This window comes from Rissa tridactyla, chromosome 2, assembly GCF_028500815.1.
Source record: "Rissa tridactyla isolate bRisTri1 chromosome 2, bRisTri1.patW.cur.20221130, whole genome shotgun sequence".
Lineage (NCBI taxonomy): Eukaryota > Metazoa > Chordata > Aves > Charadriiformes > Laridae > Rissa > Rissa tridactyla.
Window position 1 is genome coordinate 37,748,556 of NC_071467.1, and position 26,591 is coordinate 37,775,146.

Consider the following 26,591-nt stretch of genomic DNA (forward strand, 5'->3'; position numbering starts at 1 on the left):
TTAAGAAAATCAAAGGTCAACATTTTCTCACCACAAACTTTCATTAAGAGGTAAGAAAGACCTATGGCCAGCCTTGAACTACTGTAATAACTATAGAGCTTTTTACTTTGTAAATACTTTTTCATAATTCAGCCCTGTTTTGTATAATGAGATGGGATTTTCCGAAATGGAAACCCTTGCTGAAATGCTTGCTAAGATTTATCATAAATCTCAGTAGACACGCTAGTATCCTTTCAATAACTCTGCATTTTAATTAGATGGAAAGCAGCCAAGCTTTGCATACTGGACGGGGAAATGTCAGGAACGACTAGAAAATCATGAGACTGACGGCTAATTTCTAAACGAACAAAACTTTGTAGTAATCAAAGTGTATAAGAAAGTGCAAGCAAGTCTACGACAGGATAAAAAATGAAGTTATTTTTGCAACATCATGTTTATACCACTTACCTATTTATCATCTTTTTATTCACGTAAACTGTGCATAATATCCTTTGTCCCTTTAAAAACCCTGTTACTTGAAAACTAGCCATCATATCATTCATGCACTGTCAGAAAATCAGACTCGAAAGACAGGGAAAAGAAAGAAGCCTCGGACAGAAGCTCTCAGCTGAGAGACTGAAGCCCTTTGGAGATCAGAGGCAGGAGCACCACTGGAGGATGGAAGGTTAAGGGCCCTTTGTATTATTTAAGCATATGCTTATAAAACTTGCAATATGGCACTAGCTGCAGCTTTTTGTTTATTTATTGAGTTAGCTGTTAATACATATAAACCTACAGGGTGATATTTTTCCTGTGGTCTTTGTTACCATATATCATCACAACACCCATGTTATGTAGGGAAATATGATCTCTTATGCAGTGAACTGTAGCAGTTAAAATTGTTGCAAACAATTGCAAAATGATCGATTTAGATCCTCCCATTTGACTCTGGATGGAAATTTGGTGTCAGCTTAGTACTTTAATTCAGAAAAAATGGCTCATCCAGCCACCTGAATATCTCAATGTAGGAGATGACATTTTAAACATGCAACTTCCTTGGCATCTGAAGTTCTGCAACCGCAGGGCCAAGAGTGCTGCAAGAGTACCAAATGCCACAACAAACTCACGGAATTCTGTGAAAAGCCCAATCACCTAGCTAGGTACTAAGACTGCCTAATGTACACAGACGGCAATGAGTTCAGGTGGAGGAAAATTGGTAGCAATCACCCAATTTTGCAATAGTAACCCATTCCCATGATGACCTACTTGACTCGAACCTCTACCTTTCACCGCTTTTTCTTTTGCTCCCCATGTTCCCCATGACTACAATCCCCCAAGGCTCCTATGAGCAGTTTGTTCTCCCTAATACATCCATGCCCATAGTCTCCTGAAGAGCATTCCAGCATTACGCTATCATCCCATATAAACTCGTACCTTTTTTTGGACTGGCTATTGGACAAAATCTGGTCAAGAGCTGCAGAAGCACTGGCCGGCCAGCCAGAGGGTATGTATGTTCTGACCGGCCAGCTGCACAGGATATATGCACACTCTTCACATCAAGGCAATCACAGCCACCAGTCAGGCTAAGCAAACGATTTGCAAACCTGACATAACGGTTACAGAAGAAAGAAGTGCATGAGACTTCAAGTTGCTCCACGCAAAGTCTGAACAAGTACGCTTAACAAATTATTAAGCCTCCAGCTTCCCAAGAAAAGGTGATGAAAGATGACATCATCTTCTAATGATACTTGGTAATATATTAAAGCTTGTAATTTGAACTGTACTATATTGTTCAAAATTCAAGACTCAAACCTTTGAGAGATGCACAATAAGCAATTCGTTACAGCCATATACAACAGAATTTATTTCTTCCCCCAAAAAAAACAAACTACAAGTCTCTGTATTGAAATACTTCTAAGTTTCTCAGACTTTAAGTTCTTAGGAGTATCAATGCTCAGAAATACCTAGGAAATAATTACTGCATAATCTCAATTCACTTCCTTTTCTGCATATTTTTTGACGCAGTCTCTGGTTACTATTATCATGTAGTGTTTTTTCTATTTCATGCCTCATTTCAAGACAACAGGGGACAGAACTAAGATAGTATAAGCAACCATAAAACTGGTATTTCCTAAGTTCCAAGTGCTTGTCTTCATAAATTAAGTAACATTCATTTAATGGCTGGTGAATGTCTTTAGAAATGTACTTTTCTCTCAAAACTGCATTTTAAAAACTGAATAGAGAAAAACAATACCATCAGAATATGGTATATATTAATACTTGCAAGTGGTTGTGTAGCCACACTGTTCTAAGAACACAAATAGTCTGCCCTGATAAGTCATATGCATTCCACTCTAATCAGAGCAAACAAAAAAAGGCATAGTGCTTCATGATGCTTAAAATAAAAAAGAAAGCTTCCACCAACAATACTGCTCAGCCAAGGCCTAATTTAATCAAAGAAAAATTGCTTTTCAGAAAAAGCTTTGTTAATTTCTGTAGGCATGTCATTAGCATGACAATAAACCACACTGGGAATCTGTTTTCCCATTTCTATGCCTCTACTTATGAGCAATGAAGACTACATTCCTGTATCTATCAATGCCGAGAGCAAACACTCTCAGTTACCCCATTCCCTGGAGCACTATGGTCTCTCACACCAAGTGAACAGAGGATCCCAACATCTACAGTAAAGAACTGTGGAAGTATCATCCAGACTCAGAAGTCTCTAGTGTCTTACAAATAGACCCATGAAGAGTCATGAGAAAGAGTCATGTCTAGGTATGAAAATATAAACACTCTGCACTCTAAATTAAGAATTATAGAAAGTGACAGGTAACACATGATTAAGAAGAAGAAAATAATACAATACACAAAAAAAGCACATGCAAAGCCAATGTGAATAAGGCTTAGAAGACCAGATTACTACACTTGGGAACGAGATGAGACAAAAAGAACAGTGCAGAATAGTAGCGGGTTACAGTTCAAATGCGGATGACTACAGGGGATGAAAAACAAGACATCTGGGTGCAACAAATGAGAGCGGTACAGAAAGCAAGACAGCGGAAGGTTAAAGGGCATCATGATCTGAGTGAAAGAAAAAGTATCAGTGTGAGGAGAGGGAATATGCTTCTGACTACTAGGAATAAGAACAGGTTTTTTAGGGAAAAAAGAAAAGGGTGGAAGGGGTGGCAAGAAAAGGGCAGAAAGGTGCCACAGACCAGGGAAATAACACAGACATTTCCATATTTCAAAGAGAACCATAGAAAAGAGTGAAAAAATAGCAGCAATTACAAGCAAGAACTATTTTACGATATTGGACAAACTTAAATGGAGAAGGTGGAAAATGTGGGGATATGGAAAAAAAAAGCAGGTAAGAATAATCTAGAAGTCCAAATAACCAAACCATTAACTGATGTCTCAGAAGGGTGGAAAGGAGAATGGATTTTAGAAATGTTGCGTATATAAAAGTGACAAGATTTTATATGGCTCAGGAGAGCAAATGGGAAGGAAGCACGACAGCCTCCAGGACTGTGTGCAAGGCTATAGGAAATGGGGACAGTAGCAAAATTTCCTGTGGCTGGAGGAAATTAGACTACTGGCGTATGGGGTAGAGAAAAAGACGATTTGTGCTTAGCCAAATTATATTTGAAGATTCATTGAGGAAGAAAACAAACGGGCAGGAAAGAAAACGGACAGTGTGAAAGAGATCAAGGACCAGATAGCCGGAACAAGCAAATGAAAAAAGGTAGGACAGATTTGAGAAATATAGGATAGTCATGGAAGGAGGAAAGAAGAAATACTTGCTAAACACTAAAAGCGTGGCAATATGTGGGACTGGAACCAATGAAAGCAAAAAGTTGCATCAAAGTTACAGAATTTTGGAATATTCATCAGGAGGACGATGGTGGGTCCATGTGTCCACAGTAACCACAAGAGTTGTAAGTAAAGAGCTGCCATCTTAAAAAGTGACATAATGGAAACAGGAAAACTGTCTTTTATTTCTAAAGCACATATAAGGAAGACAAAGAAAAATAAATGAAAGGTAGTCAAATAACACATGACATAAAAGACTGAAACTCTCAACACTTTTTTGCATAAACAAAGTGCTAACTGAGATTTCATACATATAAAGCTAACAACTGGACAGGAATACAGGCCAGGAAAGGGAAATAGCAGGATATAGAATAGTGGATAAATTATATTTAAGTCAATGAGGCTTGATGAAATTCACTGTAGTGTACCCATAGATATCTCTAAATCACTAACTAAATTGGTGGGCTGGGTGAAGGACATAGCCCGAAACAGATGTCAAGGAGTTCTCACAAAAAATGTCTAGTAAACAAAGAGAATGAATCAAGTGTGACACCACAGTGCTCTACCTTATGTTCAGCACTTTCCAATAATTTTATCAAGAGCTTAAATGGTTCAGTAGTAACATTGTTTGTTCATGGAACCAGGGCAAGAAGCACTGCAAGAGCTTTGGGGAACAAGACATGAATTCTGAATGCTTAATGAATTGTGGAAATAGTAAGATAAAATTCAGTACAGAAAAGAAAGTAATTGTTAGGACCTACTGTCAGACATTCACACAGTATAAGATATAAAGGGAAAGGCATCAGTACCGCACAAAAGGATCTGGTGTGGTATTCTGGAACACCAACTAAAAAATTGAAAAATAATGCTCTCAGAAAAGCCAAACAATCCTGGGATTAACAATAGACATCCCACATGCAGCACTATAGTGATTATTCTGTTCTGCTTGGCACCAGCGAAGTTTCAGCTCTGGGCACCTCGTAATACAAAAGATGCAAACAAACTGGAAAAAAAACAACCCTGAAACTCCAAAGGACACAAAAAGTAATAAAAACTTAGAAAACACAACCTATGACAAACGTTGAAAGACTTAAAAAGAAGAGATGAAACAGAGATACAAGAGGCTTCAAATAAACTAGTCTGTTGCAATAATAACTGCTATTATAGTGAAAACTGTTATATATACTGGTATAATAGTCAAACTGTTCTCCAAGTCTAGCCAGTAGAACAAGAAGCAAGCAAACCAGCAGAAGTGACCGGCAGAAGTAGGGAGGTGATTGTCGCCCTGCACTCAGCACTGGTGAGGCCACACCTTGAGTATTGTGTCCGGTTTTGGGCACCTCAATATGAGAGAGATGTTGAGGTGCTGGAGCGAGTGCAGAGGAGGGCAACGAAGCTGGTGAAGGGCCTGGAGAATAAATCTTATGAGGAGCGATTGAAGGAGCTGGGACTGTTTAGTTTGAGGAAGAGGAGGCTGAGGGGAGACCTCATCACTCTCTACGACTACTTGAAAGGACATTGTAGAGAGGTTGGTGCTGGTCCCTTCTCACAGGTAATTAGCGATAGAACAAGAGGGAATGGCTTCAAGCTGCAGCAGGGTAGGTTTAGGCTGGACTTTAGGAAAAAATTCTTCACGGAAAGAGTGGTCAGACACTGGAACAGGCTGCCCAGGGAGGTGGTGGAGTCACCATCCCTGGATGTGTTTACGAGTCGTTTAGATGTGGTGTTAGGGGATATGGTGTAGGGGAGAACTTTGTAGAGTGGGGTTGATGGTTGGACTCAATGATCCCAAGGGTCTTTTCCAACCTAAATGATTCTATGATTCAAACTATTTTGAAAACAACAAACTCAAGATTAGGGAAAAAAAATAAAATCTTAAGTTCTTAAGAAATATTTAACTTCTATGAAGCTTACTTAAGCTGTACAATCCTTGTAATTAATGCTCAGTTTTAGAAAGAAATTAGATTAAGAAATGCTTGGAATCCATAGTAGGTGTAGGGCAAACCTAATGCTATTTTAAAATCTGGAGAAATAATATATAACTCACAGAAAATTCCCCAGACCTACATATTTGCAACACCATTGCAAGTTTCCGGTATTTATTTTTTTTTTCAGTTTTACATTAGAAAGCCCAAAATGTTTCATGTTTTCTTTATTAATTGTAAGGCAATGATAATTGTTAAGCTCAAAGGTTAAACTCAAGTTTCTAAAACAAAAATTTGTGGGAATACTTTGGGTTTTCATTTTTTTTACTGTATGTTGGGAAAACTTCAAGCAACCATATGGATTATATCCATAAAGATATTAAAAAAAACCTTCCTTTTTTCTTAAACCCTTATGTTACAATTTCAGCATTTTTAGCACTTGAAGTTTCATTCCAACAGAGGTAAATATGCCATTTGCTTTTACAAATATATCACATACCTAGGAATAATCTATTTAGGAGTGCTACAATGCTGTAAAGTGAAGTTAAATACACAATTTCAGTTGAGCAATAAATTTCACCATATTTTATTACTCTGTTCCTGTTAGCGTAAAACAGTCATCTACGACCACCCAGCTAATAATGCATGAAAGCAATGATGTGTCACAGAAGCAGAGTTTTGATATGAGCAGAGAGCGCTTTTAAAGTGACATCTTACTCTTTCTAAGTACAAGGAGCACCCTCCATTCTCAAAGAAATCACGAAGCTGCATTTGATTTCGGCGTCTCGACAGGCTGCCCTGTAAAATATACTCACCTGTTCCGTCATCTACATTCTCTACTTCCATCACTTCTGTGTTTATTCTGCCCCGAAAAAGGTAGCGGTGGCCATCTGTAGATGCTTTGCTGTTCTTCAATCGCCTGATAAAAGAAAGAGCAGATGAGCACATCATCCACCACGTTTTTCTGTGTTTCTGCACCGCTACCTGTACACGTAGCATTTAAAGACTACTGTAAGAATCACAACACATTTATACATGTGCAGTTGAACTGTGAATGGGAACTGAATTGCTGAATGGGACACTGCTGATGCTCATGCAAAGATGCTACCTCTATTAAGAGTAAGCTGCAAATCGCTGGCTCACCTGAGAGCTTATCAGCAAAGTCTCACTCTGTAAAAGCTCTGTTCCAACACTTTGGTACCTATATGCCATTGTCTATCATCAAAAACAAAATACTGCATTGGGAGGATCTTTCCTCCTAACTGGTGTAGCCTCCCCTGTGCTAGTCAAGAAATTCAACACAAGGGTAGCATGACTGAAAAAATGAAATAAGAACACCTTTGGATATAAATCTTGACCTACACACATTAGCCTCATAAATGGGATTTATGCACAGAAGAACAAAGACGACACTTTTCCTTCCTCTTATAAGGGCTAACCAGGAACTATAATTAAGAATTGCTGAAACTATGTGGCAGTTTCACAATGATATACTCCAAAGCTATAACTCTTCCATTGTTATAACTCTGTTCCCTGTGAAGTCAAGGCCTTTTGAGAATCCCAGTTCTAGGCAGCTTTTCCCACCTCAGGTAAGCCAGGGATGATTTTCTGTCCATTTTTGCCTATAATGATAATTAATACTTTATATCAAGCAAAGGTCAGTTCCAGAGAATTAAAGATCATCTGAATTCTGACCTTCACTCACTCCAGAGAGGTACTGATCTTCAAAAAGTGACCTGCCTCTCAATCATTACTGTCTAATGAGTAGCTCTACTATACTATAAGTTTCTTATTCAAAAACTGAATATATTAAAAAAAAAAAAAACAACTACAAAACAGCGGCAAGCATAAAGGTTCAGTATATTTTTTCTCTCCAAAGTGAGGGAAATCCAATAATTCTAGTGGCCTTTATGAACCCAAATTTAGTAATTCACATTTCTATAATTCCGCAGTAAAAGGATGCTTAAAAATTACATACAATACCTCAAACCAAAAAAATAGGATGATTTCTGTAAAATTTCCAAAATAAAAACCTCCTGTGAGCAACACCAAAAATTCAGTCTGTTCACCCTTCCTAAAAGGGCTGTTGTGGGAGACTGACAAAACAGATTCTTTCTCCTTGTGCTGCACCATTTGGATTCTGCATTCGTACAAAGTTCTTCCAACGTTTGAATTAAATACACTTCTCTCTGGATGATAGGTCTCCCTCTAAAAAATGCTGACTTTTATATTGCAATTAGCTTCAGTAAACACTTTGGTGTTGTTCAAATATTCTTATGAAACAGCATACAGAGCTCTACTGTGAGAAAAAGACATTATTTTTGAAAGTATAAATTAATCATTTACCTGTGCTTTTTTTTGCAGTAGACCAAAAGGTTATCAAAAAGAAAAAATATCCTTTCTTGGATATTTCCTGCTGAAATTTTCAGTAGTAGTCCACTTCGCAACATCTCTGTGCATGTGTCTGTGATGTTGGACCCCTAAAATCAATTGGAAAGAGATTATTTTTTGTTCTGTGAGAACTGAAGGACTCGGCACCAACTAAGGAAAAGTTTCTTATACAAACTCACAACCATAATGATTCTCTGGAAACACCAAGAATAAAACTCATGGTTATTTCTTACATTGTAATTAAATAAAAATTTCTAATGATAACTAGCACCAGCTTTGTATTCGTCTAGTATTGCCATTAACTGGGGGGGAGGATTTTTGCCTTTTTGAATGGATAAAGTTTAAGCACTAAAGCTCCCAAATCATATTACATCTGTGCATGAGACTTTTCCTGAAAAAATCAGGCCAATTTTATACAATAACTCTTATCCTCAGTAACTTTACTATTTAGTCAGAAATGTCTGAAAATGGGGCTTTACGAGACATAATCTATGCCAACATGAACTTGGAAGCTGAAGCGACCCGGAAATTGAACATCATTAAGGGTATATACTTATACACTAAATTAAGCTAAACACAAAATCAAAAACTAGCAAGACTTAAAACTCAGGTAAAGCTAACAGTGGCACATACAACTAAGACCGTCTAGTATACTTCCTCCTAACATACTCCTAAGACATCACAAGTTTGCTTTCAATACTTGGGATGAAACTTCCCATGCCTCATTTTTGCTTCAGGCAGATCATTCTTTCATGTGAAAAGAAGGCAGGCATTTTCATAAAGGTTAATGAAAAAGAAGCAACTTTTAACAAAGGATAACGTTTTCCCAAAAATATTTCTGTGAAAAAGTCATGGCATTTCTATGCCTTATTAAGTGAACTTACCCCTCGAGGAAGCCTGCTTTGAATTCAGAGGTTTATTTTGCTATTCTGAAAACCCATGTTCCTGTGGGACAGAGCTCCTGTCCGTGTGCTATATGCATCCAGCCACGCCATCCTATTGATAACGATGCGTGCTGGCTGCACCAAGCACTCACCCATGGCTCGAGGACTTTCCTAACTTGGGGCAGTCAACAGTCAGCTTGGAAAACCTGCAAAAGCCAGGACTTTCCTTTCATCTACACATGTTCTGAATGACTTGTGCCTGCAATAGCTGTAGTTACTTCCTAATTCTTGATCTAACCACAGCAGCCCAAAGAAAAATGCATCCAATTAAGAGCCAAGAAACACTCGTGGCTTCTGCTCTCAGCTCTTCATCTCACCGTTCATCCTCTGGAGGTCACATCATTGAATATTGAGCAATAGCCCAGACTCTGTTCTAAGGAGAATGCAGTCTGTTTACAGAGACGATAACAGAGATTGCACAACCATCCCACTGGAACAGAATTCAGGTCTCCAAATAAAGCAGCTTCAGTATCAGTATTAACTAATCACTCTTTATTTCCATTTAGGATCAAATGAGCTAAAAATGAATGCCAACTATTGCCACTAGGCCATACTTCCCTTCTTAAGACAGAAGAAGCACCAAAAGCTGCCATACTAATTTTACCGTTTTATTTTAAACCAAACACTGAAATACCCTAAAAGCATACTCAGTAATATAAATTAAGCATAAATTAGGGCTGCAGTTAATGTTTGGTGCCCACAACTGCAGAAAAGCAGGTCACTTTCTTTCTATTCTATTTCATTGCTTTTGTGTATTGAAGAAAGTAACCAATACCTTATGCTGCTTTTAAAATTTGCTGGAACAGTACCTACTAATAATTTACATTTTTAAAGGCTGGATATTTTTTAAAGGTTTTTGGGTTGTTTTTAGAGAAAACTTCAGCGTTGCTGGAAAATTGTGATTTTTTGTAAGGAAGCCAATAAAATTTCAGCTTAAGGCTTCAAAACAGTTTCATCAGTTTCAGTTTTCTACAAATGAGTTTATTTTTTTCACAGAAAGGGTTTTATGAAAACATTTTGTCTCTTTTATTGAAAAAATTTCATTTTCACTGTAGAAAAATACAACCTTTTCCCATCAGTCCCAGCATGATCTGCTACTGTGACAGCATCATATCATAAAATACCATATTTTATACATATTTTAAATGTATGTAATTCAGGCTACCTGAATTATCAGGATTTGCCTCATCCATGATTCAAGTTCAATGTTGCAATATGACAGCGGGTATTATCTGTATCACATTACTACCCTTTGCTATTGTTTTCCTCTTCATTTTCTTCCCTTCCTAATATAAACTGCTAGATGATGGAAAAAAAAACCCCAAACAAATATTCTAGACGTATTTTTTTCCCTTGGAGACATCCCGTCCAAATACTGAGCTGTGTTAACTTCACTTATCGGATACCTTTTGACAAGATCACAACCCATGCTGGTGAGGCCGCAGGTCAGTGAATTTTGTTATTGCTGTTTCATTTGATGAAGTCCAAGGGAATAAGCTAGCAGGATGAGAAGTCACATCTGTCTGTCCTACATAACACTGCCAGTGCAGAAAAATCCCCCACCACCCCCTTGCCTATGTAACATTGTTAGGGTCAGCCTGTTCCTAGACTCTGGGTGGGCATGGAGCTGAAAGGGAGAAAAGAGGGAGGGCATATTATGGAAAAGCACTGCCGTCTCTACACCTGGGGTGAGCACTCCTCTCCATCACATCCCTTAGGGATGAAAAACATGCCCGAAGAAGGATAAAGCAGAGAGTACTCAAGCACTGCCATATCCACCATGCAATTCAAAGGAGGACTGACAACTAGAAGAACATTTTTGTGAAGGATGTAGCTACACCTTGAACCTCCACATGGCTTGGGTTTACAGCAGGGACACCAAGCTACAGTTGATATCCAGCACAGTTGGATAATTCATTGATCCATCTCCGAGCTGTCCCTCTCATGGGGGAAGGCTCAAGGCTGCAGTGGCAGATGAGAGGTCACCCTTGTCCCAGAAGCAGGAGAGGCTATCTACTGCACAGCTAAAACTGAACTACGCTACCTACAAGTAACACTTACAGAACAAATATTACCAAAACCTTCTAACACAAACATGCTTTCATGAAATGTTTGAATTGAAACTACAAGGGAAATCTCAAATATGAGCAATTTTAATCCGAAAAGCAATTTGCTATTTTTAAGTTTTCAGGGATACATACATTTATACCCACTGTTTGCAAGGGAAGATCATCTAGTTGTTCAACCTAAGCATAAAATAACTACTGCTATGCTACAATTCATATTTCTATGCATTTAAAGCAACTGCAATTGGAGCTGATGGGGTATTTTCAGTGAAACCAGCATTTGCGTAACACGTCAATTTCAAAATGCCATGTAGTGTAGAAACAAACCTGTTCTAATCATCTTCCCACAAAACGTATAAAGGATTCAATTGGAAAAAAACGCGAAACAAGTTTTTGCCTTCCAAAGCAGGCTTACACTGTGAAGCTAAACTAGTTTTTCCTCCCTCTTTCCTACTAAGCCATTGAAGACTCCAAACATCTAACTGAAGAGCAATTCTCTCCTGTGGGTCGCTCTGGGGCTGAGGATTGTGTAGTTTTTCAGGCCAGCTAGTGTGGAAATTAAAAACCCGTAAGATCTCAGAGCTTCCAGGCTATTCAGATAAAACTGGCTCCGAACAGCCCTGGGCTACCAGTCAGTCGCCTGTCAGTGGACTAAGGCCATAGTCAAGCAAGAGCTCTGAAATGTGGGCTACCACGAACCTATCACAAAATACATACATTTAAAATGCACTGGAAGGAGGAGAGAGTATATGCAAGAAATGTAAAACAATATCCCCTTCATCCTTAAGTCATTAAATACCCATCTTTGACATTAAAAAAAAAGTCCTTCGTTACCTTGAGATCAAAAGCAGCATTTGTTGGTTTTATTTGTTACAAAAGCTACTTATCCATATATTCTGGGCAACTTTGAGTCAAATACAGAGATCTGACTGTACTGATTCAGTGGCCACCACGCCAGCAGTGATAAAGGTCAGAAATAGCAGCTATCAACTTAATCTTCAGTACTCGCTCATCGGCATAGAAAACAGAAATAAAACAGGGGAAAGGGCTAAAAATTCAGTAGTTCAAAACAGAAATCTCTATTAAAATACTACTTGATGACATGGTGGAACGGAAACGAACAGAATACCCCATGCTATTGTCACTAAGTTGGCCTGTGACTCAGACTGGGTTGTTCAGTTTCCAGCTTACAACAAATGCAACAATTTTATTTTTTCTTCTCTCACTGAAACAACCACGCAAATTTTACTGACAGACTCCTTCAGCTGCTGAGCCATTCTCCAGCTGAGAAAGCCACCTACACAAGTTCTGAATTCAGGCCAATAAATTTAACCACTTAGGAAATTAAGTGAGAAAGTCATTATACTCAAAATTTTTTCTTGAAACAGATGTTTCATTTTTCCATGAATCTGTATTTTTATCATAATAAACACAAGCTTCATTTTATGACACTTATGTATAGGAATTCAAGTCATGCTTTGATCAGATTCTAAAAATAGTCTTTATTTTTTTCCCTTTCCTTCTAGTTGGGGCCAAGCAATGTGCTAAGCATTTCCTTCTGGAAGGAAATCTCCAACAAGTTTGCCTCTTTATTTTTAGGCAATGCAGAAAACCAGATGTTTATTTAATTAAATCCACTCTCATACATCGCATTCAGAGATTTTTTGTAGTTGTTGTTGGGAATCATTCAAAATACTGTTAGCTGTTATACACGCTCTGGAATTCTTACCATTTCAAGGACTAACCGTATATTACTTTTGAAAAGGATGCGCATATTAAGATCAGGGCAATTTTGCCAGATTGGGCACCCTGTGGTTGCCATAGGATAACATCAAACCTCATCAGCTAAACTACAATAAACACCACATAACTCTACTGAAAACATACTATTTTAAGACAATGGCACTATTTCAGAGTTCAAGCACAAGTGAAATCCTAAAATTAACCTAGGGGGGGAAAAAAAAACAACCAAAAAAAAAATCCGAGGTTGGAAGGAAATTACTATGTTACCGTTCTCAGAATAAGTCTATGTTTCCCGTGATTCTGTCCATATTCTTACCTTTCTTTATTGCTACCTTTGCTCACCAATATATTTCCAAGAGCAAATATATTTACTACGGTAGTCTTACTAAGCATTCAGAAGAAACTCAACGCAGGAAAGTGGATTCCCTTTCCAGGGTTAGAGCTTTGAGAACAGTCAGTTCTTAAGCAACTTATATGACTAATCATGCATTGAGTTAATAATACTGTAACTTTATACTTGAGTGTGTTCATTAAGATGGATTTGACAAGTATCTGTAAGACTCAGGCACTGAAAGCAAGTAGAAGAATTTTAATCACTATAGTGCAGTAGAAAACTTAATTGAAAAGTTGAAAATAATGGAGTAAAGTCAGTGATAGGCAATAAGGATTATTTAACAAATCTTCTTGCCATAAAATATTCAGCAACGTAAGCACTTGCTATTGCCTCTATCATGAAGTTATTGCACAAGTATGTCTAATGTATTTTAATATTCACATACGCTAATCTTTCCAAGTTATTGCTGATGACAGCAAGTTCAAGCTAATTACAAAAGGAAACTTATTTTCACCAAGTCTGAAGAACATCCCTTCTTTTGGAAAGTGTTAGATCAACTAGACCTCCTCTTAATTACAACATTTAGAGGTTTACTTTACCTAAGCAGTTTTTTCTTTTTCAAAATCCTACAAACAATATCATGGCATGAGTACACATTCTCTGTCATTTGTCTTTAATAGCTTTTTTTTTTTAAATATTTATTTATTTGAGATTGTGGATTACGACTAAATGCAGAAAGGTTTGTCTGAATACAGACCAGCAGTTATACAGCTTTTATACTTGCTAAAATTCCTTCTCTTCAGGCATAGTAAATTTCTGTCAAATGTGTTCTAGTGACAGTCCTGTATCAGAAGACTACAGTGCCCTGAACTCTGGCATAAGAGGATTTCTCTGCTCTAAATTATATGTACCCCAATTACAGGCACGGAAGAACAGTTCTTGAAAATGCTGCGACACAGGAAAAGGAAAAAGACCTGAAGTGATACATTTGAAATCCCACAATGCACTGAAGAAACACGAAGAATTTTGATTAAAGTAAAATCAGTTGCTTAATCCATGTTTAGAATGAAGCAAATCTTCCCACACTACTCAATTAACAACAAACCAAAGGTTTGCGTAAGTCCACAGATCAGGAGATTTCACGTGGAGCAGACAGGAAATAATTCTGCAGTGCCATGGGCAGTATTTAGGGGGTTCTTTGTTCAGGGTAATTTTTATGCTCCTTTCAGTGGCTTGTTCTGCTGAACCCTTCTGGGAGGCAGGGGGAGACTGAATCCACTGCTGCAGAAGCGGAGTGCATCCTTAGGCACAGCAAGTTCAAGGAACAGCAGGTGTGGTAACAGCAGGAGATGTAGGGAGGGAACAGAGCTGTATAGAAACTATTTTATTTGTTTCTGCTGTTTTGTCTATTACTATGAATACCTCCTTCAAAATTGACTGTTCTGGTCAATATTGTAATTTTTAGTTGTCAGACTTCTTGGGGAACTCTGTCAGTTAAAGTTCAGGCAGGTCCATCTCAAAGCTTTCCCTGATTCACTGTTCCATCAGTGTCCCTAACCTAATGTACAAAGGCCATTTCCCACTACATAGCTGAAAGATCATCTCAATCTATCAGAACGTGCAAAAAACACATTTTCCTTGCTACCTTTCCCAGCCAGCAGGCCTTCCACAAAGCTTAAAGGGATAAAAATCTCTTCCTCTAGTTCTTAAGCAGCCCTCTCAGGAGAGAAGTAGCACAACTGAGTAAAGTGCCCAAAAAAAGTGAAGAACTACTTCCATGTTGAAATTCATGTCTTAAAAAAACCACAATTGTGTATCATATTCAAACGCAGTTTTAAAAAAAAAAGTTTATATTACTTGCTTTGCATTTCTTTTTCTGGGACTTCACTTGCGTTTCCCTCCCACCTCAGTTCAGGCAGCTCAGACATTTCGATATGAAACACCCAAGACCATTTAAAGGTACATCTGTCTTTCTGTTTAAAAGAATTATAGTGCTCAAAATAATATAAAAGGAAGATTTTGGTGCTACAGCTACTTGATCTTGTTATCTAGGGAAAAGGGTGGCTCTTCTGGTTATTACTGAAAACTCTATGGTTTCTTCACAAAACTACAGCATTAAAGCCCTACATTTGCAAACTATAAAGACAACAAAAAGTCTTACACGGATTCTATTGAAGACATTCATGTTAGTTTAGCTCAGCCAACAGTAAGGGATGACCAACAAACTGACAAAAACTGATGGACTTAGTGCTTAATCAATAATAAATAATCAAAATCTTTTTCAACCAGAAAAATGCTGTGAGGCAGGCATTGACAGCAGTAAAATCAGAGCAGCAGTTATCATATATGGGTATGTGTGCACACATACATGTTGATGTAAACGTTCAATATTCTAAGTCAAACACTAAATATTTGTCCTCTTTCCTGGCAGTCTGCTTTTTTTATACAGCGGTGCTCAGTCATTTAATTTACACTTAATTTACAGAACAGATTCCAAATAAAAGCTGTGATTTCACAGAACTGAGGAGCTGACGGTACCTCAGGATCACAAAACCAGTACAATACGTGCTTGTTGACAACTGTTACTCCCTCCTCAATACAAAAAGCGACAAATCTTATGACAGTACCTCCCATCCTTCAACATGAGACTGCCATTCTTCCAAAAACTCTAATTTTTCCATTTGTCTCTTGGCCTCATTTATGTTGGAACAGACAGCTTTCATGGCCTGGAGGGCTTCCATTAGTGCCGCATAGTCACTGTGCTTCCTTGGAGTCCGCTTCAGTAACTCCTATTTAAACATTAAAAAAAAAAAAAAGAAAAAGAAAAAGAAAAAAGAAACCTGTCTTTGATCTCTAAATGTACATTACAGGAGGCTTAAATTGACTAAGATACAAAATCAAAAAGTAGACAGACTTCTCTTTTACTAGGTGGAAAAGTGGAAAAGTAATAAACCCTCCAGCACTGTGTCCTAGTAGGACACTAAAACTCAGAGGAATAAATTACTAACAATAAAAATAATCACTACTTAGGAAAAAGTTTGCATTTCAGCTACTTTCTCCCCCCAGCAATGTTTCTTCATGTTGAGCTTTGGGTGGGGTTTTTTTTTGGTTTTGTTTTGTTTTGTTTTCATATTGCACAGGATGGAACTGTTCAATAGCAAGGATAACAATTCTGCTTAAAAATGTTAGCCTACTGACGTCAAAATTAACACCTGCCTTTCCTGCAACTCAGGACAAAACGCATGTTCCTTTAGCTCACAGTATTGTTTAATCTAGTGCAGTACACCAGGGCACTGAACAATAGCTTAAGTGACTCACTGATTTCAGATGGTTACTGGTAATGGCAGCCATACTAAAAAACAAAAGGTGAGTTGCCAGCATTCATGTGAGATTTCCCATCTCAAACTACCAACTACCCATTTACAGCTGGAGCGCCTATGGACAGCCTTTAGCGCGTACCCAGCCAGGCGCAGGTACATTCCTCCTGGAGCCCTAACACCGCTGTCACCACACCCTGTATTTAAACTTTACATAAATATATTAATTTCAATGTTTTCCTGAAGTAACTCATGATCCATTTTTCCTTGTTTTGTCTGTAGATCCTTCATTCAAAAATTAGAAGACAAAAATAATTTTAAAAGAGGCCAAGGGAACTGTTAAACCACAGATATCTGGGATGATTCAAACCTCACTGCAATTATTATATTCTTTAACTTGTTTTAAAACCCTTTATTTTATCATGTTTACTCTTCAGTTTTTATGTCAATGCAATGAAATGCATATGCCTCATAATCGGTAATGTTTCAAATCTGAACTCACACATGCATTGGGAAAATACTGTCCGATAATCAGGTTTCAACCAGCTCCTACAGCAGAATCTGCTCTGACTTATCGCTCATGGTTTGAAACAATAAACAATATTAAACGCTAGTTTGTTAAGCAGAAATTTGTTTTAAATATTTATTTTCCTAACATGCGAAAAACTTCAGTAACGCAGAGGTCTGAATATCTAATGTTTATTAGCACATTTAACATTTTCCATTAAGTTTTAAGAGTAAGATAAGAACAAACACAGAAATGGCCATAGAACCACCTACAGCATCCTACTGTTACTCTGCAGTGTTACTCTACAGTTTTTCTTACAAATCATTTTCATAAACATTTTTCATTTGCAGTTTGGTGATGGTAAATCAGAATCATCAAAGCATGTCACTAACAAACTCTGCTATTCTACGAATTTTAAGCGAGGACATGGTCAAACCCAGCTGAAATCAGTCTCATTAAACTCCCTTAAAATGGCTCACTTCCGATCAACAATGGAGAGGCAACCTTACGACTAGACGCAGAAGGGAACTAATCATCTTGACCCAGCCAAACTCCTCAGTCCTTTTAATACTGATGTCAGAAGACTTGCCACTGGCTTTAATGAGAGCAAGTCTGGGTCCAATATCTAATAAAGAGATTATTCACTGTGTGGAGAGATTGTTTCTGCAGTTTGGAAATATGCTTAGCAACCAGTTTTATGTAGAAGTATAAAGTCCTAGATAAAAATCTTTTAAGTACCTTCAAAAGAAGGGGATACTTGCATATTCTCTGTATCGGCGTTACTAGATACCCCTCCAATGGTACATCTGTGTTTTTGCGTCCTCCAAGGAGCATGCAATTCTAGAATGTGAACAGTTTCAGAAATTATCAAAAAATCCCAGGAAAATGATGAGAAATAAAGACAAGGGCACATGCACACAGCAATACTGGCTAAGCTATATACAAATATGTTAAATATGTCATGAGGGAGGTTTGCAAGAGTGTCGAAAGAACAGGTTTGAACACATGCATAAGCAGGTCCATTGACTATCATACATGACAAGGAAGCTGCTAATGGTGTTATGCAGGCATCTCCCAAGGTATCCTCTTCATCCCGGCTGATTAAGAGTGGCCTTTTTTTAAAGTTTAAAAATAAAATACAATTAATACAATGTTAAAAATATGCTTTCACATTTCAATTAACAAAAATAAAATTAATTCAGGGTGACTACTGTAGGGCCTGTTGGTCTCCAAAGGTGCATTCGCAACAGTGAGTAGCATAAAGAAGCTTTGAAAAGTTTGAATACGGCCATCCTAATACATACACACACAAAAAAAGTCTTCTGTTTACATGTTTCTATATTTAAACACAATGTGCAATGAATAAAATATCCTTAGTCATGGGCTAAAGAATATGCGAGTTTTGAGAAGATATCCAACTATGGAAGCAGAGAATACATGAGATATTGGGTGGAACCATCCATGAAAAAGCAGCTGAGAGAGAGAGAGATAGAAAAGAATAAGGGCTATTTGAGATAACGAAGTATGCAAGGGACATCACAGCAAATATTTGAAATTGTTGGAATTAAAGTATAAGTACATAAAGACCTAAAGTAACGACGGAAATTATTTTATGGAGAGATCAGAAGGAATTGTGATGCAATGGTATGAGATAATCTACAGCTTCAAAGAGCAAGATGTCTAAACTGAGAACGCTATACAAAAGTAGTTTAACACAGCCAGATGGTATGTTGACGCAGGCCACAAATCTGGAGGCAGACACATTGTTGATGGAACAGAGGCTACGCAACCGGGTGGCCGCTCCGCTCAGCACATAACTCACAACACACACACCCCATAAACCAGTGCTCCTAGGGGGATCTCTACACCCACCCTTCAGTCTCTGCTTTGTACTCACGCTTAACCGTCTTTTGTCTTATCCTAAAGGATCCTTTATCCTAAAGGATCTCACTTAACCTGCCAACGAAAAAGCTTTACTGATAAAGATTGAGCAAGATAATGGCAATGAGGACTATAGGTTTATATAATGACTGTCTCTATACTTAAAGGCTCAAAAGTTTGGTTCCAGATCCTGATTATTTATAGATAATCTCATCTCTAATGACCCGAACTGTTCTGTCTGACTAGAAGGCTTCAACTGTTCTTTCAAATCCAAGAGTCAGACTGCCTGTCCTCTAGGTTAGACTACTGTCACTTACTCTACAGACATGTCCTGAATCCATGAGGAACCCAAAGCAGATGTGGACACCCTGGGCATGTGCCCAGGAGAACATGATACTGATACATCATGAACTGCCACAACTGCACACTTAGCTTCCTTTCTCACAAAACAAGCTCTTTGCAATCTTTCACTGGAATATTTTGGGGGTTGCCTCTAGTTAGCATTCCCCCCTTCTTCTTGAGTTCAGCCACGATGCTCCCAATACAAGAACCATGTGTGTGCAGCTCCTCAAGTCCGGGGCCAGGTGAGGGATACTGTGTCAACCGCTGAGGAAAAACAGGGCAAATTTGAAGCTGTTTTTAACTATGAATGGAACACTGCTGAAGAGTAAGAGACTCTTAACCAAAAGGCTTCGTGTCATCCAGTACCCCCTGTAATAAGGAAATTCCCATATTGCTCATTAACTTCGCTGTAAGTGAATGCAGCTGGGAAGGGAGTCAGACCCAGAATCTTTCAAAAATTTAATGAGCTGCAATAGGACAACTTAACCAAGAACTCTGCCAACAGAAGCACTGAAAAGCCTACCGCGTGCTAAAAATAATTAATAAAATTAAATAAAACTTGTGATACTGCCAGCATTGGCATCATCTCGTTTTTTAACCGTGTCTGTGATGCTTTGCTGATCGTGTCATTTGCTCTCCACTTCTAAAATGCAATAATCGGATCTGATCACTCTGAAATTTGATATCATATCTGAGGGCACCTTCTCAGGCATTTAAGATCCAATATAGTAGGCCCCACATTTCAAAGCTGACCTTGCTATCACAGGACATCATGAAGGAAAACACAAAAATCACTCCATACTGAAACTGAATTCTTCTTTTAGCAACCAGTATCAACTATTAGGAAACTCAGTGTTCACACAGATACTGGTTTTGCTGTGGGAAAATCATGAGGCCCATCATACTTAACATTTTAAAACCCCTCCTTATTTGTCTGGAAAAGTGAAAGACTAATTGTGTAGCTGTTTCTTTTGACCTCGGACTAAGTCAGCATCTAAGATCAGGATGGCTACTCCATGATCCATAACAAAACATTTTTCTGTCTGGCACAACCATGGCTACAATACCAGAACATGGACCTTCAGAAGTTCTGACGAGTCCTCCAGTTTCCTTTCTCTGATTTCTTTCCCAACCCCTCCTCGTATATCATCCTATTTTTCCTTTCTACAGGCATGGCTGGATTTACACTCTTGTCTCTTGGCCTGCAAGTTCAAGGCATACTGCCTAATGCTGTATTATGCACAGATCTAAGTGTGGCAGTGAAAACATGATGTACACAACCCCCTCCTCTGGAAACACCACCCCCACCTAAAACTGCCTGCTAACCGCTTGCAGGTGTGCTTGTAGTTGTTACATGGTGGAGGTGACATTGCTAACAATTCCCTGCCCAGTCAAAAAATATTAAGCTAGAACACCAGTTTAAAGTTTATTTACCAAAAGAAACGTCCGCACTGTTCTTATTTTGTTAAGGTCAAGCAGAACTTTCTGTGCCTTCTCGTGGTTACTGCAGTATTCATCATAGATACGGAATTTCTCTTTCTGCAGAAACAAAGAAATACATTGTTTTTCACTTGCCATTTTGATTTTTTTTTTTAATTAATAAAACATGGAACGAACACTTTTCAAAGCCGAAGAGTCTTCATTTTGGAAGGTCAGCTCTTCCTCCTACTTTTATTATTTGAGGTCCAGCATCAAATTAGAATTATGAACAGTCTGGAAGCATCACTTAGGAATTTTAATCGTAGAATCACAGGATACCAGGTTGGAAGGGAATTCAAGGATCATCTGGTCCAACCCTTCTTGGCAAAAGCACGGTCTAGACAAGACGGCCCAGCACCCTGTCCAGCTGAATCTTAAAAGTGCCCAATGATTGGGAATCCACCACCTCCCTTTGGAAGATTATTCCAATGGCTGATTATTCTCATTGTGAAAAATTTTCCTCTTGTGTCCAATTGGAATCTCCCCAGCAGTAACTTGTACCCATTGACCCTCATCTTTTCCATGTGACTCCTTGTAAAAAGGGAGCCTCCGTCTTCTTTGCAGACACTCTTTAAATACTGGAGCATGGTGATAAGGTCTCCCCCGACTCTTCTTTTCTCAAGGCTGAACAAACCCAGTTGTCCCAGCCTTTCCTCATAGGGCAGGCTTCCCAGTCATCTTTGTGACCCTTCTCTGGACCCTCCCCAGCCCGCCCACATCTTTTTGCATAGCAGGGACCAAAACTGAACACAGTATTCCAGGTGTGGCCTGACAAGCGCTGAGTAGGGTGGGATAATGACTTCCTTATCTCTGCTGGTGATGCCCTTGTTGATGCAACCCAGCATCCTGTTGGCGTTCATTGCCGCAGCAGCTCACTGTTCACTCATATTGAGCTGCTTGTCCCCAACTAGGGACCCCCAGGTCCTATTCCACAGAGCTTCTCCCCAGCCAGGTAGATCCTAGCATGTGCTGCACTCCTGGGTTGTGTTTTTCCAGGTGCAAGACCTTACATTTGTCTTTGTTAAACTTGATAAGGTTGTGCTGAAAAATTTCAGAGGCTGCACTGTCACAAAAAAACCACAGGATTAAAAAAAACAGGAAGAAAATGCACGACATTTGCTGACATCATTACCTATTTTGTCTGCAAACACTCATTTGCAAATATGATCCATACTTCTGCAGAGTCAAAAACTGATGTTACTCAACTTCTGTAAAGTATTTCCATAAACTAGTAATAATTTTCTCCTCCCACAATGAATAAACAAAGACTTAACAAACAAATGGGACTCTAACCAGAGATAGCAATGAAACCTAGACTTTTTTAGGCCTACAACTGAAAGCAAACTAACTTATCATGATTTTGCAGAGTTCTGTAACACTGCCATCCTTGTTTTGCTCCAACAGGAAAAATAACACTCCTAGAAAACAATTACTACAAGACATACAAATATACTTGTGGAGGTACTGCAGTTGTGAGAAGCAAAATATCTTCACAGTCCAGAACCATGGAGATATTTTACCCAGCATATGCAATTCTTTGTTAAATATTCACATTTTCGCCTAGCATCAAAGTGGAATAAAAACAAAGCATACTATTGCTGTCGCTGTTTCATGAAATCCTGATCCTTGTACCCCCATCTCACATAAGGGCACCAGCCTTGCTTGGGCTGAAGGGCTCCATTTGTCAGCCTGGGCTAATTTGGTGAATGTAAAAATGATGAAACAACGAAAGTTTGCCCATTTGATATGTTCTTTCTTCATTCTCCTCCCTTTTCTTTTTTTTTTTTTTTTTGAAATGACAGTAACCAAGAGATGACCTCAAAGTACTCTACATTATGCAATCAAGTCATATTTTGTCCTCCCGACTACGTACATTCATCATCATGACAGTAACTAATAAATACAATTAATAAAGGAAAAAAGTGAAATAAGGCCGTAATAAAAATAGCATACATAATGAAGAAAGCAGGTTCCAACTTCATGCTGCGCATTAGGTTCTGGCTGTAAGCACTCCTCCACCAGGGACAGGAAGTTTTTGTGAACTGCAAGAATATCTTCAATATTTGAAAACAACATCTGCGAAAGAATAAAACATACATAAATAAAACATCAGATACAAAATAGAAAAATATGCAATTAGGAGACTAACCTTAACCGTCTCTTCTGTGACATTTTTATCCACTTTGGCTGTAGCACATTGGATCATTCGGTGAAGGAAAGCCTGCATGAAACAAGACAAATAAGGAAAAAGATATTTAAGGAAGTCTTGAACAATGTTTGGCATTTTATGCTTATAACTTGTTTGCCCAAATTTCTTATGCTTTGGATACAGAGCCACATCAAAATATTATTTGGAATCTAAGCCAAGTATTTTATTTACAAAGCATTTAGTAGTCCTGTTATCCTAACATGATATAAAACCTTATCTACGCAGTGTTAAAAAGGGTTAAATAGTGAAATATTAATGAAGCTCAGAAATTGAACATTCTCGGAAGTACCACTTCCACCCTGCACTCATATTACAATCAAGAGCAAAATGAGTAATTTTCAGAATCTTGCTCTAGCACTTTAGAAACTGACTACAAGACAAAGCCAAAATAAGTCACTAATTTCTAAATTAAATCTAGTCAGGAGATACTATTATGAAATGTAACTTTCACCATAGTAACCACAAGTAAGATTTCTGATGTATTAATAATCAAACCTATTGTAAAGTAAACTTGCGTAAATAATAGCCAGCTGCACCTGGTTTTGCTTAATGAAAACGTTCACTCTTGCCTCTACAGGACCTCATCCTTGGGGATCAAATGAGAAGTTAGTAATACCACTAATAAAATACCAAAAAAGTAAGTTGTCTTATATTTCACATTCAAGAATTGGAAACAAGAAGAAGAGATGTGCAGTTAAGTCATTCCAAAAGAAATAAATCACATTTCACGTACAAAGGACATAATTAATTTTTATGAATTCGTTCCATTACAAAGACTTGGGTACGTTCTGAAAATATCTACACACTGTAGACTAAAATCTTGCATTGACAATTCTTCACACAGACACGCATATTCTTTAGTCATTAAAAACTGGCACCACAAGTGCACAAACGTCATGTCTTTCATAACCATTTAGCTCCAAGTCACTGTGCATTGTACACTGTACATGAACTCATCTAAATTCTGGCGTGGTGCAAATTCCATAAAAGAGGCAATAAATAACCCCTGTGTGGAAGGAGGGCAGTCACAGCATCCCTTTTTTTCTCTCTGCTGGGACTTAAACATTTTCATTCCCAAGCAGGGATCCTTTCTCTGCTGAAGAGGACTATGTAACTGGCATTGCACATTTTTATTACTGAAGAGACAAATCTAGTTATCCAGGACATAAACAGAATTAAGTTTGGAGTACTGCCAGCACACTGTATGTTTCATATCACTCTCTACAGTGATGTAGATTTTCTACTTCGTTAAACCCCTCTTTTTCCTGACTATGCATGCTTGCTTTCTAATGTTTTATTGATGGTAAAAAATGCCATTAATTCATTTGCAGCAGTTAACTGTTGGGGGACGACAGGCCTTTGTGTCTCTCCTTGCTATGAATATCCACGGGGGTTATGGCAAATTTACCGTGCGCATCCCCTGTACAGTGCACAACCAATCCCACAGAGAGGGAGAAAGCCTGTTTAACTGTATGACTCTAAATTCATTTTTGAAAGTTTTCACTAAACCAGCCAACAGTATTAAACATACTTTAGAATTGAGAGGGGAAAAAAAATAATTCACGAGAACTACCTCTGAAACTCACGTCTATTTTTACTGTCCGTAATCTCTCTCTGCTCACATTATTTCCCCGTAGACCAAACATACTGCTCACCCACACTTATGTTATCCCAGAAGATCTTCATTTCCTGTAACTGTGAAGGAAGGTGAACATTCAGTTGGCTGAAGGCGAAACAGAAAATGATCTGGGAGCTGGGGCATTAGTTATTCTCGAGTGATTCAAGACACTGGCTGAGAGTCAGGAGGTCAAGAAAAGTATACATCAGCTGCAATAAACAGAGCCCTCCAAGCCGCGCTGTCCCAGACCCCACATCTGCAGAGGTTATCAGAAACTGAATACAGGAAAATCCAAACTCCCACAGAACCCAGACACATCGCTAAGTAACAGAGGCCTAGGACGACTTCGGCCCCTTCCAGCAACTTGGCATAAGGCCGTATGTTATGCTGCTGTGCTTATACTGCAAGAGTAGCGTAGTCACGGTGCTAGTATTTCCTAAAGATTTGCCACCTGTTGTTCCCATCAATGCAGGTTTGCTTCCTGAAAAAATCATAACACTGTGTCTCACAGATCTATCGATGTCACCATTTGAACCTTTCCGGGCACTGACATGCACTACGAGGTCACACGTATCTCGAAGTAACCAGAAAAATCTCATGTTTTCTAGAAGAGTGGGGTAAAAGAATTCAGGGGAGTGCAAGTAGGCATGGAGGTGTCTACCTCCATCCACCTGCCACCAAGACACATCCTTGGTGGTCTTCAACTACTGTGGAGTAAGTACTGCAAAGCAATGGTGAAAGACAGGTTTCCACAATGCCAAATACCCCTACCAACTCCCTTCCTGGAATGCAGACACACCACTAACTCCATACACACAACACCTCTGCTGTGGGACTCTGTCATCAGGCAGGAGGATAGAGAAGTAATTGCTTTGGTTACAGTGTAAAATAACCTGTGACTATGAAAAGATAGATATCTCTGAACTTGTATTAACACACATAAGGTCTGAGGGAGAGATGACTACTCAAAAGACTCCAGAATTATTTGAATATCAACTAAGGACAACCAAGAACAGTTCTTCAAAAATTAGTAAACAAAGAAAAATCCAGTAATTTGTAGACACAGCCTTAAGGAGGAGCCCAACATAGAAATTACAAACCTTAAAAGGAAAATATATATGGATGCCCAGAAACTACTGAGGTGTTGACAGCTGCTGAGCTGAAAGTTTATAGACGCTTTTGAACATAAACTACATAAACTATTACTAAGCATTGAAAAACACACCTGTGAAAAAAAAAGAAAAAAGAAAAAAAACAAAGAAAAGTAAAATGGACATCTCAGCCAATTTATGATTCTCTAAAGAATCAGACACACAAATAAAGTCAGAAACTCCTCTGAAAAAGCAGTGAGTGGTTTCTAAAAATTCTACCATAACTTCAAGTCTGCTGCTCAAAGTCCAGACTCATTGACCACCACATTACATGAAGGAGCAAAGCATTACAAATTGCAAGGACACAGCTAAATAGCCCCTGCTACTGGTCTGAGCAAACAACTGTAGCAATCAACTGGTACACAATTCCCATGCTCATAAGGAAAAAAAATACCAACCCACCCACCCAAAGCGAAAAATCAGCTCAAACTTAATGCAATTTCATTTATCACGCACACACGTCAGTAAATCATGACTCATTGTTGTTTCTCGGAGCATACTGCATGTCTTGCTGACGTTACTTCATCTGTGTTAGTGTAGATGTGCCTTAACACCACAACAAGCGCAGGGAATAACACGTATCCCTACGCACGCCAGGATTCCAGACCTTTGTCACCTAGACAGTGATCCTCAGCTCTTCTAAAGTTTTTCTAGTTTCCATTAACTTACCTTCAATTCCTAGTTTTCTCAGGGAACAGTAAAGACATATGGTTTAAATATAACAGAATTTTCCATTTTCCTCTTGTGCTACCAGCATCCTAGCTACAGTGTTACAGTACAGGGATTCACCCTTGCAGCACCGCAAATGGAGATCTGCTGCCCCTGGCACTCTCTGGCAGCCAGACTCTTGCCGATTTCCTGAACTCAGAGTTGAGAGACCTCCATGAAACT

General features: G+C 38.5%; 1 protein-coding gene across 1 annotated transcript in view; it reads right to left on the reverse strand.

Moving 5' to 3' along the window:
• PREX2 (phosphatidylinositol-3,4,5-trisphosphate dependent Rac exchange factor 2) overlaps positions 1 to 26,591 on the reverse strand; it is a 186,678-nt gene that overhangs the window by 114,145 nt on the left and 45,942 nt on the right. The window contains exons 2-8 of the mRNA XM_054192997.1: positions 22,872 to 22,943; positions 22,676 to 22,798; positions 20,678 to 20,782; positions 17,759 to 17,860; positions 15,823 to 15,984; positions 8,064 to 8,197; positions 6,533 to 6,636 (exon numbers count right to left, since the gene is read on the reverse strand). Of these exons, the coding sequence (XP_054048972.1) occupies positions 6,533 to 6,636; positions 8,064 to 8,197; positions 15,823 to 15,984; positions 17,759 to 17,860; positions 20,678 to 20,782; positions 22,676 to 22,798; positions 22,872 to 22,943 (802 nt within the window). The remainder of the gene's footprint in view (positions 1 to 6,532; positions 6,637 to 8,063; positions 8,198 to 15,822; positions 15,985 to 17,758; positions 17,861 to 20,677; positions 20,783 to 22,675; positions 22,799 to 22,871; positions 22,944 to 26,591) is intronic.